The sequence below is a fragment of the Panulirus ornatus genome, chromosome 19 (assembly GCF_036320965.1).
Source record: "Panulirus ornatus isolate Po-2019 chromosome 19, ASM3632096v1, whole genome shotgun sequence".
Lineage (NCBI taxonomy): Eukaryota > Metazoa > Arthropoda > Malacostraca > Decapoda > Palinuridae > Panulirus > Panulirus ornatus.
In genome coordinates this window covers 27,439,060-27,458,862 of record NC_092242.1, presented here as the reverse complement: position 1 = coordinate 27,458,862, position 19,803 = coordinate 27,439,060, and the positions used below count along the sequence as shown (strand labels likewise).

At 41.2% G+C, this 19,803-nt stretch overlaps 1 protein-coding gene across 1 annotated transcript in view; it reads right to left on the bottom strand.

Moving 5' to 3' along the window:
• Nucleotides 1–19,803, bottom strand: part of muskelin (muskelin 1) — a 512,022-nt gene that overhangs the window by 265,831 nt on the left and 226,388 nt on the right. The window contains exon 6 of the mRNA XM_071674329.1: nucleotides 2,860–2,970. Coding sequence (XP_071530430.1) covers nucleotides 2,860–2,970 — 111 coding nt within the window. The remainder of the gene's footprint in view (nucleotides 1–2,859; nucleotides 2,971–19,803) is intronic.

Sequence of the window (19,803 nt, the reverse complement as noted above, 5' to 3'; positions counted from 1 at the left end):
ATTTACTGCATCTCATCTTACTCTGTCTAAAGCCAGACCTGAGAGTTTCTTGATTTCCATTTTCCTACCCCTAACTGCTTCCATGACTGAGTCAGCATCAACGTCACCTTCTGCATCCAAATCTGTGCTAGAAGTTTCCTGGCCTTTGCTTTCTCTTTCTTCTTCCATGCCCAAGTCAGTGTCCCTGTCTTTTTCTCTTATCATATCTGTGTTTGCTGATTCCTGGCTTCCACTCTCTCTCTCTCCTTCCATACCTGAATCAGTATTTCAGTCTCCTTCTGTGGTTGAAGTTTCCTGATCTCCACTTTCAATGCATATTTCCGCAGCAGACTCTCTCTCTATACCTGTGTCAGGGTCTATTAAGTTTATCAAAACACTTTTTACTGCAGCACTACTCATTTCGGAGTTTCCATTTGAGCCTACAATGGAAGTGGTGTGCAACTTCTTCCACTTGAAGTAGAGAGGGTAATACCTCTGAAGACTTCTTATCTGTCTCAGTTTTCCATCTAATATTTCCAAATGCAATAAGTGAGAGAGTCATGAAAAGGGGTTTAGTGAAGGGAGGATAGGTGGTAAGAGCAATGTGTAAGATGAAATGTGGCAAGGTGACTGAAGTGTATGGTGTGCAGCTGAATTTCTTAAGGGGTTCACTTTGTTCATTGGTTAGCTAAGATTCTCAGTGGATGGTGTGCAGCTGAATTTCTTAAGGGGGTCACTTTGTTCATTGGTTAGCTAAGATTTTCAAAGTATGTATGGATAACAGCGAAATGCTAAGGGATTTAGCAAAATGCATGTGTAATGCCACTGTATGAAGGTATGGGGGACAAAGGTGAGAGTTTAAATTACAGAGGTATAAGTTTGTTGAGTGTATCTCATAAGCTATATGACACAGTGTATGAAGGCACATACAAAGAATGAAACTAGGGAGGAACACTGTGGTTTCAGGAGTGGTAGAGATTCAGGTGTATGCTATGAGGAGTGCATGAGAAATAGAGAAACAGTAGAATGTGTATAGGGCATCCATGGATCTGGAGAGAGCATATGATAAGGCTGATAGAGATGCCTTGTGGAAGGTCTTACGGATATATGGTAGGAGAAGAAAGCTGCTAGATGCAATGAGAAGTTTTCATTAAAAGTGTAAGGTATATGCATGCAAGCAGGTAGAGCGGAGAAAAAAGTGGTTCCAGGTGAAGCTTGGTCAGTGACAGGGGTGTGTCATGTCACCAGGGCTGTTTAATTCATTTATGGATGGGGTGGTGAGGGAGGTATATGCAAGGGGCTTCGAGAGAGAGGCAAGTATGCTGTTTGTAGGGAGATGACTTGGTTTGGGAAGTGAGTCAGTTGCTGTTTGATGAAGACACAGCACTAGAGGCAGATTCGAGTGAGAAAGTGCAAAATTTGGTGTCTAAGCTTGGGAGAGTGTGTGAAGGGTGGAAGTTGTGAGTAAATGTAAATAAAAGCAAGGTTATTAAGTTAAAAAGGGCAATAGGACTGGTTAGTTAAGGTGTGAGTTTGAATGTAGAAAATTACAGAAAGTAAAGTGCTTTAGGTACCTGGGAGTGAACATGGCAGTGAGTGGAACCATGGAAGCTGGGACGAGTCATAATGTGGGTGAAGGGACAAAGTTTCTGGGAGCATTGAGAAATGTGTGGATAAATGGGTCACTATGCGAGAGCAAAAATGGGTGTGTTTGAAGGCATAGTAGTGCCAACAAAGCTGTATGAATATGAGACATGGGCTATGAATGAGTATGTAAATAAGCGAGTTGATGCATTGAAAATGAAGTGTTTGGAGTCAATATGTGGTATGAAGAGTTGATCAAGTAAGCAATGATAGGATATGAGATAGAGGTGGAGATAAGGAGAGAATGGTTGAGAGGTGTAGTAACATTTACTCTCAACTCTCTTATATCCTACACTCTCCCAAACTCAAACATCAACTTCAGCAGTTTCTCACTCAAATCTGCCACCAGTGCCATGTTACAGGCACAAAACCAATTCACCTCCCAGGCCCCACCATCCTCAAGAGGCTGTATATTGCACCTTTCTCCAAGACTCTTGCATTCAACTCCCTAACCACCCTATCCTTAAAGAGATTAAACAGCCATGGTGACATCAAAAATCCCTGTTTCAGACCCACTTTCATCTGGAACCACCTATCCACCCCTCAACCTATTTGCATACATGCCTTACTCTGAAGGTAAACTGTCTACTTAGTCTTAAAAGCAGCTAGGTTCAAGGCATGCTGAAAAAGCTAGTATGCATATCTGAGGCCTCTATGCACAATCAAAAACCTATGAGCCTGTCATTACCAGCAAACTAATCGGAGTGTAACAAATCTCACCACTAGTGAAGGTGACATATACGCCAAAGTGGTGTATTGAGACAGAAAAGAAACTAGATTTCTCTGTCCTTTAACCACCTAAATCCTATCTCTCACAACCCAGAGCAAGCAGGTTGTCCAGGGGTCATCTCTTTCAACACAATACAAGGTGCTGCGGGTCAATTCCAACCTCAGTTGTCATCTCAGAATCGATATAAATTTTCCTTGGGAGACATGCCCAGAAGCTCTCACTCACACCAACAATCGAACATCTCAAGTTTAAATTTGACAACAAAATTAAAATTCAAAGGTATCCATGAAAAGACAGAAGTCATTAAGTGACTTACCTTACTTTAAGGATCATTTGATGGCCTGTTTTAACTTTTGCCCTGGGAATCTATATTACCAAATACATTTTTTGCACGGCTCTTGACAGATATGTGAAATGATTTATACAAACTCTTAAAAGAGAAAAAAATGCTGTTTAGTGTTACCATGGAACTATGAACTTCAGAAAATTTCACTTCCTAACCTTACCTCAGCATGGGTGTCTCTACTGATACATGTCCACTCCTGAGATGGTATGTGATATGACCATAAATCACTTAAGTCTTGCATGCCATCCCATCCACCGAACAGGTATATGGTCTGAAATAAGAAAAAAATTGAGTACAATTATACTGTATCAACAGGCTTACAGGAACAATGTAGCCTAGTTGTGGTAATATCATAATGAATGTTAAAGGCAATTTTCTTTATTACTTTATCAATAAAAAAGCAGCAATAATATGAATCAAATCTAAAGCACTAGCTTTCATAAGGATATATATTTATCATATTTATTTTGCTTTGTTGCTCTTTCCCGCATTAGCAAGGTAGCGCAAGGAAACAGACAAAAGAATGGCCCAACCCACCCACATACACATGTATATACATACATGTCCACACACGCAAATATACATATCTATACATCTCAATGTATACATATATATATACACACACAGACATATACATATATACACATGTACATAATTCATATTGTCTGCCTTTATTCATTCCCATCGCCACCTCGCCACACATGGAATAACATCCCCCTCCCTCCTCGTGTGCGAGGTAGCGCTAGGAAAAGACAACAAAAGCCACATTCGTTCACACTCAGTCTCTAGCTGTCATGTAATAATGCACCGAAACCACAGCTCCCTTTCCACATCCAGGCCCCACACAACTTTCCATGGTTTACCCCAGGCGCTTCACATGCCCTGGTTCAATCCATTGACAGCACGTCGACCCCGGTATACCACATCGTTCTAATTCACTGTATTCCTTGCACGCCTTTCACCCTCCTGCATGTTCAGGCCCCAATCACTCAAAATCTTTTTCACTCCATCTTTCCACCTCCAATTTGGTCTCCCACTTCTCCTCGTTATCTCCACCTCTTACACATATATCCTCTAAGTCAATTTTTCCTCACTCATTCTCTCCATATGCCCAAAGCATTTCAAAACACCCTCTTCTGCTCTCTCAGCCACACTCTTTTTATTACCACACATCTCTCTTACCCTATTATCACTTACTCGATCAAACCACCTCACACCACATACTGTCCTCAAACATCTCATTTCCAGCACATCAACCCTCCTGCGCACAACTCTATCCATAGCCCACGCCTCGCAACCATACAACATTGTTGGAACCACTATGCCTTCTTCAAACATAACCACCTTTGCTTTCCGAGATAATGTTCTCGACTTCCACACACCTTTCAAGGCTCCCAGAATTTTCACCCCCTCCCCCACCCTATGATTCACTTCCACTTCCAAGGTTCCATCCGCTGCCAGATCCACCCCCAGATATCTAAAACACTTTACTTCCTCCAGTTTTTCTCCATTTAAACTTACCTCCCAATTGACTTGACCCTCAACCTTACTGTACCTAATAACCTTGCTCTTATTTATATTTACTCTTAACTTTCTTCTTTCACACACTTTACTGAACTCAGTCACCAGCTTCTGCAGTTTTTCACATGAATCAGCCACCAGCGCTGTATCATCAGCAAACAACAACTGACTCACTTCCCAAGCTTTCTCATTCACAACAGACTGCATACTTGCCCATCTTTCCAAAACTCTTGCATTCACCTCCCTAACAACCCCATCCATAAACAAATTAAACAACCATGGAGACATCAAACACCCCTCCCACAAGCCTACATTCACTGAGAACCAATCACTTTCCTCTCTTCCTACACGTACACATGCCTTACATCCTTGATAAAAACTTTTCACTGCTTCTAACAACTTGCCTCCCACACCATATATTCTTAATACCTTCCACAGAAAATCTCTATCAACTCTATCATATGATCCATAAATGCTACATACAAATCCATTTGCTTTTCTAAGTATTTCTCACATACAATCTTCAAAGCAAACACCTGATCCACATAGCCTCTACCACTTCTGAAACCACACTGCTCTTCCCCAATCTGATGCTCTGTACATGCCTTCACCCTCTCAATCAATACCCTCCCATATAATTTACCAGGAATACTCAACAAACTTATACCTCTGTAATTTGAGTACTCACTCTTATCCCCTTTGCCTTTGTACAATGGCACTATGCATGCATTCCACCAATCCTCAGGCACCTCACCATGAATCATACATACATTAAATAACCTTACCAACCAGTCAACAATACAGTCACCCCCTTTTTTAATAAATTCCACAGCAATACCATCCAAACCCGCTGCCTTGCCGACTTTCATCTTCCACAAAGCTTTTACTACCTCTTCTCTGTGCACTACCTCTCACTTTGCACACCACCTCGACCAAAACACCCTATATCTGCCACTCTATCATCAAACACATTCAACAGACCTTCAAAATACTCACTCCATCTCCTTCTCACATCACCACTACTTGCTATCACATCCCCATTAGCCTCCTTCACTGAAGTTCCCATTTGCTCCCTTGTCTTATGCACTTTATTTACCTCCTTCCACAACATCTTTTTATTCTCCCTAAAATTTAATGTTACTCTCTCACCCCAACTCTCATTTGCCCTCTTTTTCACCTCTTGCACCTTTCTCTTGACCTCCTGCCTCTTTCTTTTATACATCTCCCACTCATTTGCATTTTTTCCCTGCAAAAATCGTCCAAATGCCTCTCTCTTCTCTTTCACTAATTATCTTACTTCTTCAACCAACCACTCACTACCCTTTCTAATCTGCCCACCTCCCACGCTTCTCATGCCACAAGCATCTTTTGCGCAGGCCATCACTGCTTCCCTAAGTACATCCCATTCCTCCCCCACTCCCCTTACCTCTTTTGTTCTCACCTTTTTCCATTCTGTACTCAGTCTCTCCTGGTACTTCCTCACACAAGTCTCCTTCCCAAGCTCACTTACCCTCACCACTCTCTTCACCCCAACATTCTCTCTTCTTTTATGAAAACCTCTACAAATCTTCACCTTCGCCTCCACAAGATAATGATCAGACATCCCTCCATTTGCGACTCTCAACACATTATATATAATATGAAATACATTGACTATGACAGTGCTTAAAAAGAACCAACTGCTAGCACAGATACAAGGAAGAGCACACGTAAATGCTCAAATTGCAGAGGTATAATACTACAATGCATACCTAGAAAAGTGTGTGGGAGAGCTGTGTTGGAGAAGGTATTGGAATGCAAGAACATATGAGAGTGGAGGAGCAGTATGGCTTCAGGATATGCAGAGTAAATGTGGACCAGGTGTCTGCTTTAAGGAATTTGCATGAGAAATAGTTGGAGAAAAGGACTAAATTGTATATGATATCTATCAGATTGGGGAAGAGCAGTGTGGTTTCAGAAGTGGTAGAGGATGTGTGGATCAGGTGTTTGCTTTGAAGAATGTATGTGAGAAATACTTAGAAAAGCAAATGGATTTGTATGTAGCATTTATGGATCTGGAGAAGGCATATGATAGAGTTGATAGATATGCTCTGTGGAAGGTATTAAGAATATATGGTGTGGGAGGCAAGTTGCTAGAAGCAGTGAAAAGTTTTTATCAAGGATGTAAGGCATGTGTATGTGTAGGAAGAGAGGAAAGTGATTGGTTCTCAGTGAATGTAGGTTTGCGGCAGGGGTGTGTGATGTCTCCATGGTTGTTTAATTTGTTTATGGATGGGGTTGTTAGGGAGGTGAATGCAAGAGTTTTGGAAAGAGGGGCAAGCATGAAGTCTGTTGTGGATGAGAGAGCTTGGGAAATGAGTCAGTTGTTATTCGCTGATGATACAGCGCTGGTGGCTGATTCATGTGAGAAACTGCAGAAGCTGGTGACTGAGTTTGGTAAAGTGTGTGAAAGAAGAAAGTTAAGAGTAATTGTGAATAAAAGCAAGGTTATCAGGTACAGTAGGGTTGAGGGTCAAGTCAATTGGGAGGTAAGTTTGAATGGAGATAAACTGGAGGAAGTAAAGTGTTTTAGATATCTAGGAGTGGATCTGGCAGCAGATGGAACCATGGAAGTGGAAGTGAATCATAGGGTGGGGGGAGGGGGCGAAAATTCTGGGAGCCTTGAAGAATGTGTGGAAGTCGAGAACATTATCTCAGAAAGCTAAAATGGGTATGTTTGAAGGAATAATGGTTCCAACAATGCTGTATGGTTGCGAGGCGTGGGCTATGGATAGAGTTGTGCGCAGGAGGGTGGATGTGCTGGAAATGAGATGTTTGAGGACAATGTGTGGTGTGAGGTGGTTTGATCGAGTAAGTAATGTAAGGGCAAGAGAGATGTGTGGAAATAAAAAGAGCGTGGTTGAGAGAGCAGAAGGGGGTGTTTTGAAATGGTTTGGGCACATGGAGAGAATGAGTGAGGAAAGATTGACCAAGAGGATATATGTGTCGGAGGTGGAGGGAACAAGGAGAAGTGGGAGACCAAATTGGAGGTGGAAAGATGGAGTGAAAAAGATTTTGTGTGATCGTGGCCTGAACATGCAGGAGGGTGAAAGGAGGGCAAGGAATAGAGTGAATTGGATCGATGTGGTATACCGTTGTTGACGTGCTGTGAGTGGAGTGAATCAGGGCACGCGAAGCGTCTCGGGTAAACCATGGAAAGTTGTAAGGGGCCTGGATGTGGAAAGGGAGCTGTGGTTTCGGGCATTATTGCATGACAGCTAGAGACTGAGTGTGAACGAATGGGGCCTTTGTTGTCTTTTCCTAGTGCTACCTCGCACACATGAGGGGGGAGGGGGATGGTATTCCATGTGTGGCGTGGTGGCGATGGGAATGAATAAAGGCAGACAGTGTGAATTGTGTGCATGGGTATATATGTATGCGTCTGTGTGTGTGTATATATGTGTACATTGAGATGTATAGGTATGTATATTTGCGTGTGTGGACGTGTATGTATATACATTGTGTGTGGGGGTGGGTTGGGCCATTTCTTTTGTCTGTTTCCTTGCGCTACCTCGCAAACGCAGGAGACGGTGACAAAGCAAAATAAAATAATAAAATATCTATGGATGTCGGAGGTGGAGGGAATGAGGAGAAGTGGGAGACCAAATTGGAGGTGGAAAGATGGAGTGAAAAAGATTTTGAGTGATCGGGGCCTGAACATACAGGAGGGTGAAAGGCGGGCAAGGAATAGAGTGAATTGGATCGATGTGGTATACCGGGATCGACGTGCTGTCAATGGATTGAATCAGGGCATGTGAAGCATCTGGGGTAAACCATGGAAAGTTCTGTGGGGCCTGGATGTGGAAAGGGAGTTGTGGTTTCGGGCATTATTTCATGACAGCTAGAGACTGAGTGTGAATGAATGGGGCCTTTGTTGTCTTTTCCTAGCGCTACCTCGCACACATGAGGGGGGAGGGGGATGTTATTCCATGTGTGGCGAGGTGGCGATGGGAATGAATAAAGGCAGACAGTTTGAATTGTGTGCATGTGTATATAGGTATATGTGTGTGTGTGTGTATATATATGTGTACATTGAGATGTATGGGTATGTATATTTGTGTGTGGGGACGTGTATGTATATACATGTGTATGGGGGTGGGTTGGGCCATTTCTTTCATCTGTTTCCTTGCGCTACCTTGCAAACGCGGGAGACAGCAACAAAGCAAAATAAATAAATATATATAAATCTATGAATCTCAAAAAAGTGTTTGATAGGGATGACAGAGAAGCTTTGTGGAAGTTATTACACATTTATGGGGTAACCTGAAAGTTACTAAATATATCTAGGAGTTTTACCAGGAGAATAAGGCTTGTATGTGAGTAGTGGTGGAGGAGGGTGAGTAGTTCCTGGTGACGGTGAGTCTGGATTAAGGATGTGATGTCACCACAGCTGTTTAACAATCAAATGTTCTGAAGATGCAAATGGCATCATCATGATGCAGAAAACTTACAATCACATTCAAATGATGCTTCTTCATCTTGACTGCCAAAGTAGCACTAGGAAGTCAAAGAAAGGTTGCCTTCCTTCACATCCGTCTCCAATCTGGTCTCCCCCTTCTTGTCCCCACCACATATGACATATATATCCTTTTTGTCAACCTCTCCTCACCCACTTCTCCATATTTCCAATCCATTTCAGCACATTCTTTTCAGCTCTCTTTCCCATACCAAACCTCTCTCTTATCACGTGCTCGATTAAACCACATATTGTCTTTAAATATTTTAATTCCATCACATCCACCTTCCTCTGCACTAGAGATGTATCAGGTATCTGCATCCGCATCTGCATATGCGGAACATCCGCATCATTTCTTAAAGCCACATCTAATTTTGTGATAAAATAAACATTTGCATCCACATCCTTACCAAACACAAAAATGATGTGGTGGATTTACGGAGGAAGACTGAAAAACAAGAACTGGCAGTGCTAAGCACTTCTTATCAATCCATGATAAAGTGTCGTGGAGGAGCTGGCAGGAGTCATATGAGTCACCACACACTGGCTGCAGTGTAAAGGAGCTTACCTCAGGATAGACAGAGTGTCATTCGATCACACTGCTTGAAGTGAAATAATCAGGTTTACCAAGCCTTACTGACTCATTTTTTAAGTACAATGGCATCAAGAAACAGTAAAGCATGGAAGTACTCTAAGAAACAACCGCAGTGTTTTTTGTGCAAAAAAGATTATTGAAGAAAGGGATGTGGAACTGCATTTTTGAAAAATCAGTTGAAATCAATGCATAAGAGCAGTGTGAAGAGTTAGAAGCAGAAGAAAGGAACAAATTTGAGGAGAAACTAAAGACAAAAAACTTCTTTGCAAAAAGTGAAGTTAGACATTAAGCAAAAAAAGAATACTATCAGTGGAAAACTGTGGGATGCTTCTAACTCTAAATCAAAGAAACTGGATGAGTGCATAGCAGAAATGTCAGTAATGGATGATTTATCAATCAGTCATGTTGAGGACATTGGATTCATGACACTGATGGCTGAAACTACTCCAGAATACAGGCTGAAGCAGCAAAACTTTTATATCTCTGATATGCAATGATATGTATAAGTCTGTTTTCAATTAAATAAAAGGGTTAGTTGATGTAATGAAGCAGAATAGCAAGATTTCCTTCACAACTAATGTGTGGTCAGATACCTCAGCAGGTGTTTCATTGATGAGTCTAACTGTATCAATAGGGACTTTGAAAGAATGAGCTTTGTGTTAGGTGCTGAATCAACACAAGAACGGCACATAGGAGAGTATATTTCTAGGAAGCCTGATGATTTGTTAATGAAATGGGACATTTCTATTATAAAGGTGCACTGTGTTTTGCATGATCCTGGAGCAAGTATGAAAAGGGCTCTATTCCTGTCAGGTGTAAATAATTTGTATCATGTTGAGCATAAAATACAAGTTGTTACAACTCTAATATCATCACAGGATTAAATAGACAAGATAATTCAGAAATGTCACAGCACTGCTACTCATTATCATCACTCAATGATGGCACAAGATGAACCAAAAAAGATTCAGGACAGGCTGCAAGAACCCAAGTTATGTGTTGTCCATGATACACCTAGAAGGTCGAACAGCACCTTGCACATGCTGAAAAGAACAATAAAAATAAAGGAGTCACTATGTTTGTATGCAGCTACCAACTCCACAATAAAATAACCAGCACCACTGAATGGAAATAATGTCCAAATATGCAAAAGCTCTAGAACCTTCAGAAGACATCACAAAAAGATTCAAGTGAATCAACATCTACAGTAGGTGATGATACCTCTTGTAGTTTCCTTGAAAACCACTCTTCAGCCAAGCATATCAAACATTTCTAAAGTAACTGATACCTCAGTTTCAGGCTCTGAGCTGGATATCGAATTAATGATTAAGTTATCCCAAGATAAAAAAGCAACACAAATAGTAAACATAAAAAAAAGCGAGCTGATGTTTAAAAAAGATTTTCCTGGCTTGAAAAAGATTTGCACAAAGCTGCAACATATCTTGATTGAAAATATAAAAGTAAATTATTTTCCTCTTCTCACAATACTGGTTAAGTGATATCATCAGTTGCCAGCTGAGCACCAAGGCAAATGAAGGTGACAAACCAACCAGAAAACGAAGAGAAGACAAAACACACACAATTAACCCAACCAACACCTATGGAACACTGGATGAAGCAATGACCTCTATTCTTGCTTCCTGTAGTGATGAAGTGGTAGAGATACAAGAAGCAAAGAAAAGTGCAATGGAAGACATTGAGAGGTATCACAGGGAAAAGAGAGTCAATGGAACAAGTGAAGACAGCTTACGATACTGGAAATAAAGGATGAGAATCTACCCTGATTTGGCTAAGGTTATTTGCCAATATCTTTGCGGTCCTCCAAGCAGTGTCCCTAGTGAGCAGCTATTCAGTGGCACTGGCTTGATCTATGATGCAAAACATAGGAGACTCGTACCGGAAAAGGCAGAGAAACTTTTGTTTTTGAAGAAAAACTTGCCTATCTTGAACTTTAAGTACTGAATGACTGTGATGAAAAAACAGCTGTTAAAAGATTAGGAGTTAAGTTAACCACTTTCAAAAGAGTGGAGGTTGAGAAAGTGGTTGGTGGGATGCACGACAAGTTGGGTCCCCATCCCACATCCTGGTAACACAACTTGTGTGGCTGAAACTTGTCATAACAATAAGAAACTACGATCACACAGTACTTTGTAATGAAAGTAGCTGTCATGTGGAAATGACTGATGTTCTATAACGAATGAGAAATTCTATTAATCTATTAAAATAATAAGAATATCCTGAAAACATTCGCATCTTTGAGGATGTCAAAGTCTGACATTCACATCCACATGCACTGTTTTTAGAAACTGACATCCACAAAATACAAAAGTATGATATCCGTATTCACACCCGCATATTTCTGCCCATATCTCGCATCCATACAACATTATTGAGACAGCTATATATTCAAATATACCTATTTTTGCCCTCCTTGATAAAAACCTCTCTTACCACACATTCCTCAATGCTCCCAGAACCTTCATCCCCTCACTCACCCATGACTCACTTCCACTTCCATAGTTCCATTTACTGACATGTCCACTCCAGTTATCTAAAACACTTTACTTGATACAAATTTTCTCCATTAAAACTCAAATCCCAACTAACCTGTCCTTCTACCCTGCTAAACCTAATAGCCTTGATTTCATTCGCATTTACTCTCAACTTTCTCCTTTCATATACTCCTCCAGTCACCAGCTTCTACAGTATCTCACTTGAATCTGTCACCAGTGCTGTGTTGTCAGCAAACAATTACCGACTCATTTCTCATGCCTCTCAACCCATATAAACTGCAACTTGCCCCTCTCTCAAAGACTTTTGCATTTACCTTCCTCACCATCCCATTCATACTCCATAAAAAAAAATGGTTAAGTTCTAGTGATGCAATATGCTTCAACCAATTTACAGGTATTTGTTTTGAATAATTTGTGTGAGAAATACTTTCCCCAGGACCAACAACCAAGGCACACAGGACAAAACCAAAGAAAACAAAAGCTTCGACTGCTTGACATTCATTGCCAGGATGCACTCCCGCATGATTAAAAACAGTAATGTTACAATAGCAACTCTGTTCTAGTCTCTAATTCTGGCGTACATTTCCCTACCTGAGGCTCATGCCCTTCAAGTCTTTAAAAGAATCGACTTTGGGAGGAAAAAGGGAAACACAGGCAGTAAAGTGGGGCTGCCAACAGTAGATCCTGCATAAATAATCTATTAACACATATGGACATGCGAAGAGAATGAGTGAGGAGAGGTTAACGATGGGAATATATACATCAAAATGGAGGTGACAAGGAGAAGAAGGAGACCAAACTGGAGATGGAACGATTCAGTGGAAAAGGTTTTGAGCGTTCAAGGCCTGAATATGCAGAAGGGCATAAGATGTGCACAGGACAGTGAAGTGGAGTGATGTAGTACACATGGGGCAACATACTGTCAATGGACTGAACCATGGCATATGAAGCCTCTGGAGGAAAACAAGTGAAGATTTATGGGGCCTGGTTGTGGATGGGGCTATGGTTTAGCTGCATTACACACAACAAATAAAGAATGAATGTGAGCAAATGAGGTCATTTCCTCATCTGTTCCTGGTGTTACCTCACTAATGCAGGAAACAGCAAACAAGTATGAAAAAAATTATAAGCATATATGAATGGATATATCCTATAAATCTGACCAAAGTACACCACACCCTCGAGAAATCATAAACAGTTACTAATCAGAGAAAGGTACGAAAAAATCAAAATACTGGTAAAGGAGATCCAGTCTGAATGCAATCCAAAAGAATTCTGAGCTGCTGAGAAGATCAGTTGCCTGAAGTGAGTGGGTCAGTAATGTCGTCAACATACCAGCTATAAATTAGTAGAAGGCAGGGTGGAAACAAGTAAGCTGCCATTAATATGGGATACAGTCAGCAAAAGGTTGGAAAGCCTAGAGCCTCCCAAATGGCTAAACAGGGTGTTAGAAAGTCCTAACAGACAAAAAGGCTACATTCATTCACACTCAGTCTCTAGCTGTCATGTGCAATGCACCAAAACCACAGAGTGTTTCTGTTACTTCAGGATTGTGACTTTATTCATTAAATAATTAGGCAATTCTTACAATTCAAAATATCAAGTGATTGTAAGGGGTGCAATGAAAGCAGGAAGTCCATCCCTACTTTATCATAAAGAAGTATCCTTTCACTGGAGAGGGGTGGCATCATCTCTATTTCAATCTGACTCCTGCCTCCAACTGCCTAGTGAGCGTTCCTATGCTGCCAGGTGCCTGCTACCCAACTATTACACCACGCACTAAACCCTACAGCTCCTCACGAGATTTTGGTAACTTGATGTGACATTTCATCAAAACAATAACAAAAACAAAACTAAAACAAAAAACAAAAAGAAGGGAATGAAATTAAAATTCAATAAAGCACAAGGCAAAATATTCACAATATACTGCTCAGCAATACACCAATACCCTTCATTTACATGCGAGCAGAAAAAACATGACACAATACATTAGCGTGTTCACTCTTCACAGGAGACACCAGAAACATAATTTTGCAAGTGTGCAGGGCAGTGTCTCACACAGTGAGGGCACTGCTGCTTGAAGCTGGGTGTTGCCACAACTGAGGGCAAAGCCCCTGCCGGTGGGTACTCCCCATGACCCAAGGGTGTTGCAAGAATCGGCAAAATCTGGGAGCACAGGTGTCGTTGGTCTCGCAAAGACAAATGGTCACTGCCGCCCAGCTTCGCTGAGTATTGTCTAAGTGATTTCACCTCCGCTACCAATCCCAACCTGTCCCACATCTTCAAAGTGACATCCTGCACATAGACAGGAGTGCCCACAGACAGCTGGGGCAGCATATTGGTGTCACCTGCTAGGCCGCCCTGCATGAGGGCCTGGCTTTCTGTTATGGCCCGCTACCTGTTTTGCAGAGCAGTTCTCCATAACCAATTTATCATAACCAGTTTATCAGATAATGTTGCCAGGGCAGCAGAACACCATCTCACAACTGTCTTCCTGCAGCCAGCTGTGTTGGTGACTTATTCCCCTATCTTAGGGGGGGTGTTGAGATATTGGAGTATAGCCTGAGTCAATCTGCTGTTGTGCAGGCTACCTCCACCAACTGTCTGACTGCCTTCACCACTGCTTTGGTGCATCCATTGGACTAGGGGAAATGAGCTGAGGAGATGCAGGCCATGAATCCCTAGTTTTTGCAGAAAGCTTCCATCTCTTTGCTGTCTAGCTTGGTTCCCCAATCTGTGGTGATATCCTTGGGTGTGCCCCATCTCCTGAAGGTGAGCAACCTTGCCATAACTTGGGATTTTTCCTGCGTTGGCTCGAAACCTACTCACTGCGCCATGTGAGTGGTGCAACAAAAACATGTAGTACGTCCTCATCTTATTATAAAGAAGTATCCTTTCACAGTATGGGTGCCCGCGGCCCAACTATTGTACAAAACACTAAATGCTACAGGGATAAAGGAGTTAAAAGAAAGCATGTGAACTTAAATGTAGGACAGAAATAGGTTACATTCAATTTAATGGACTTTCAGCATGAACAGACACCCCTTCCCCCCATTAGTCCATTAAATCAAAGGTTTACTGTATGCATGGATATGTGTGAGCGCACCTGTGAATATGAAGACTGTATGAGGTAAGGATGAAATGAAGTTTTTCTGGAGGAATTTGAATGACTGTATAAACAGCTTTGAGAATGAGAGAAACATGGTTGTATTGGGCGATATGAATGCGTAAGTGGGATTCGATGGAATTGGTGAGATAGTTGGAAAATTGGGAGTGCCTGGAGTAAATGAGAATGGAAGCTATCTTGTGGATATTTGTACTGAGAGAGGTATATCCCTTGTGAACACCTTTTTTTCAGCACAAGATGATTCACAGATATACATGGATGAGGAATGATGGAAGAGAAGAGCAAAAGGCTTTGACTGACTACGGAGAAGTGGATGAAAGCTTCAGCAGGATGCTAGAGTCATGAGAGGATTCTTTGGAGATTCTGACCATTTTGCAGTTCTTGTGGGGATGAGGATTAGGAAGAAGTGAAGGTGTTGTGTAAGGAAGAAAAGAGAGGTAAAAGTACTGGCAAGCAAGAAAATCACTCAGGAAAAATACAAGTAGGAGTATGAAAGGAAGGTAACTGAAAGCTTTGATGGAAGTGCAGTAAATGTAGGAATGCAGTCATGTGTGAATGAGATGTTTAAAATGTTAAGAGAAATACTAGTAAAGGTTGTAGAATTAGTAGTTGGATACAAGGTACTGAGATATAGGAATAAAAAGGACAATGCATGGAGGACAGAAGAGATTAGAAATGCTGTGGAAGAGAAGAAAACTGCATAGATTCCTCAATATGAATGTACCAGTGGAAGTTCAGCAAAGGAGGAGGAAAGAATACAAAATATGTAAGCAGAATGTTAAGAAGCTAATAGAGGAAAGCAAAGAAAGAGTAGATGAAGATTTTGATGAACACTAAGTGAAAAGTTTCAGAAGAATAGGAAACTATATTGGAAGGAGGTGAAAAAATGAAAGAAGTGGGTATAAGAGTGGAAATGTTAATGTGAGAAGGAAGGGGAGTTGCTGAATCAAAAGGAGGAAGTGAAAGAAAGATGGAAAGAGTACTTTGAAGAACTGATGAATGTGGAAGAAGGGATGGCAGCAGTTGTTACATGCTTGGTTATAGAGGGGGGAAGGAAGAGGATACAAGTGCAGGGGACTTTAGCAAAGAGGGAGGGAAGAAGGGCAATAATGAGGCTGGACTGGATGGGATTATGGATGAAAAAATGAAGTATGGAGGAGAGGGTGTGATAGAGTGGATGCAACTGATATGTGATGTATCATGAAAACATAAGGTCGTGCCTGAACATTGGATGAAAGCTAATATTGTTCCTTTATTCAAAGGAAAAGGCGCAAAGTGATGGAAATGACTGAATGCAGGATAAGATCAAGGGGGTTTTAGGAAAGGTAGGGGATGTATGCATCAGGTTTTTGTAGTAAACATGACCATGGAAAAGTATTTAGCAAAATGTAAGAAGTTGTATGCAACTTTTATAGATCTGGAGAAGCATATGAGAGAGTCAAGAGGAATGCTTTATGGTATCTGTTAAGGATATATGGTATGGGGGAACTGTTGGATGGTGTAAAAGCCTTCTATAGAGGAGCAACTGCATGTGCAAGAGTGGATGGAGAGCTGAGTGAAAGTTTTGGGATACAAGTAGGTGTGAGGCAGGGTGTGTAATGACATTGTGGCTTTTCAACATATATATGGATGAAGTAATAAGAGAGATGAAAGCAAAACTAGGGAAAATGTGTGCAGAGATGGAGGGTGGCAGTGAGATATGGTGGCTAGTAGCAAGCCTGTTTACAGATGATACTGTGTTATTTGCAGAGAGAGAAGAGGAGTTGCAGAAGGTTGTAAGAGTGTTTTATGATGTGTGTAAGTGAAGGAGACTTAAAGTAAATGCAAGTAAAAGTAAAGTTATATAATTTCAAAAGGAAACAAAGTGAAAAGTGAAAGTATTGATTTTGTAAAACCATATAGAGTGAAAGAAGAAAGTATAATAAATTGTGCTGTGGTTCTTTTTATCATTATGCTTGATTACCTTTTCCACATTAGTGAGACAGTGCCAGGAAACTGATGAAGAAACACCCATCCGCTAATATACTCATATATATACATATACACTCATACATGTACATATACACATATATCAACTCATACATGTACATATACACAGCCATATGCAATTCACACCTGCTTGCCTTCATCCATTCCTGGTGCCACCCTGCCCCACAAGAAACAGCATTGCCACCCCCATGCGTTAGCGAGGTAGCGCCAAGAAAACAGACAAAAAAGGCCACATTCATTCACACTCAATCTCTAGCTTTCAGTGCAATGCACTGAAAAAACGAGTCCCTACAGACCTTTCCATGGTTTAACCCAGACATTTCAAATGCCATGGTTCAGTCCATTGACAGCACACCTTCACTTCCTGCATGTTCAGGCCCTGATTGCTTAAATTCTTTTCACTCCATCCTTCCACCTCCAATTTGGTCTCCTGCTTCTCTTTGTTCCCTCTACCTCTGATAAATATATCATCTTTATCAACCTTTCCTCATTGGTTCTCTCCATATGTCCAAACAATTTCAACACACCCTTTTCTGCTCTCTCAACCACACTCTTTTTATTACTACACACCTCTCTGACCCTTTCATTACTTCCTCGATCAAATCACCTCACACCATATACTGTCCTCAAATATTATATTTCCTCCATACAACCTTATCCATAGTCCATGCTTCACAACCATACAACATTGATGGAACCACTATTTCTTCAAACATTCCCATTTTTGCTCTCTAAGATAACATTCTTTCTTGCATTCTTCATTGCTTCCAGAACCTTCGCCCCCTCCTCCATCCTATGACTCACTTCCACTTACATGGTTCCATTCACTGCTAGGTCCACTCCCAGATATCTAAAACACTTCACTTCCTCCAATTTTTCCCCATTCACCAACCATCTTGTCCCTTAACCCTGCTGAACCTAATAACATTGCTCTTATTCACATCTACACCCAACTTTCTCCTTTCACACATTTTCAAACTCAGTCACCAACTTCTCCAGTTTCTCACTCAAATCAGCCACCAGTGCTGTATCACTTGTGAACAACAACTGACTCACTTCCCAGGGTACCTCATCTACAACAGGCGGCATATTCACCTCTCTCTCCAAAACTCTTGCATTTACCTCCCTAACCACCCTATGCATAAAAACAATTTAAACAACCATGGGGACATCACACACCCCTGCTGCAGACCGACCTTCATTGGGAACCAATATGTGCTGCGGATATAGGGGGGAAAAGACCGGAAGAAGTGAGAGAATTTAAGTATCTAGGAGTTGTCCCGAGTAAGGGTGGTAATATGGAAAGAGAGATAAGGGAGAGAGCAGTATTGGGTAGAAGAGTCATTGGTTCTCTTAACACAATAATGAAGGGTAAATGTGTAAGCATGGAAGTGAAGAGAGGATTAAGGGACAGCATAGTCTTCCCAACCCTGAACTATGCAGCTGAAACATGGATGTGAAATGAGGCACAAATGTCAAGAATCAAGGCTGTGGAAATGAGTGATTTGAAAAGAACATGCAGTGAGACTAGATTGAATGAAGAAAGAAATGAAAGGGTGTATGGGAGATGTGGCATGGCAAGGAATGCAAAGAGAATGAATTATAGTGTGACAGAATGGGTGAAGCATTATACTTTGAGGTGGTTTGGGAATGTGGAAAGAATGGACTACTGGGAGTACACAAGAGAGTATGATAGTACAATTAAAGGGGGTGGTGTGAATGGAAGACCACCTGTGACATGGGCAAATAGGGTGGAGGAATACAGGAGAGAAATAGTGGAAGAATGTGAGGAAGGTGTATGCAAGGGAGGTACGTAAGGATAGGGATAAATGGAGACTTTTGCCATGGCCACCCCTTGATGGGAGTTCCCGGAGGAAACGGAGATCAGAGATATAGATGGATGAATAGATAGCTCTTTGTCATCACCTTATCTGCATTACAAATATAACACTTTATTCTTTCAATCTTACCATAAACATTCTAGGTAGAAATTTTTTTCATTGTCCCACTGCCTTCTTAACTTCTTATCACGCATAAGGCCATTCCTTATAGAAATATCTTTGCTAATTTACTCCATTTTATATATTCATACCCTCATATCAGTTCCTTTTCTCCTTAATTTTTTCATTAAATTTCTGCATCACTATTCCTGCAATCTATAAGCATTCTCCTTCTTTATTCTCTACAGCTACATACTGTATGCCTTATTGTACAATCACAACAAGGTAGCCTTGCACTATGGAGAATCATCCCATACATCCAGGTTACAAAGAGAACTGCAAGAAATATCAGGTGAAGGGTCTACATCTTCATCTAGCTAGTGAAATCTACAGAGAAACAATGCTGAGGAGGAACAATGTGGTTTGAGGAGAGTTAGATGTGTGAATCAGATTTACTTTGGAGAATGTGTGTGAGGGAAATACTTAGAAAAACTTCAGGACTTGTGTGTGGCATTTATGAGCACATGATGGGGTAAACAGAGAAGCTTTCTGGAAAGTTTACAAATACAGGGTGTGGGAGGAAAGTTATTATAAGCAGCAAGGAGCTTTTATAAAAAGAGTAAGGCATGTGTTCGAATAGGTATAAAAAAGAGTGAGTGGTTCCTAGATAAGGTGGGCCTGTGGCAAGGGTGTATGATGCCACCATGGCGGTTCAATTTGTTTTGGATGGGGCAGAGAGAGGTACATACAAGGGTCTTGGAGAGTGAGACAGGTATCTGGACTCTTGGAGGTGAAGGGGCCCGGGAGGTGAGTCTTTTGTTGTTTGCTGATGAAACAGCTCTAGTAACAGATTCAAGTGAGAAACTGCAGAGGATCATGTATGAGTAAAGAAGAGTGCATGAAAGGATAAAAAGAGTAAATATG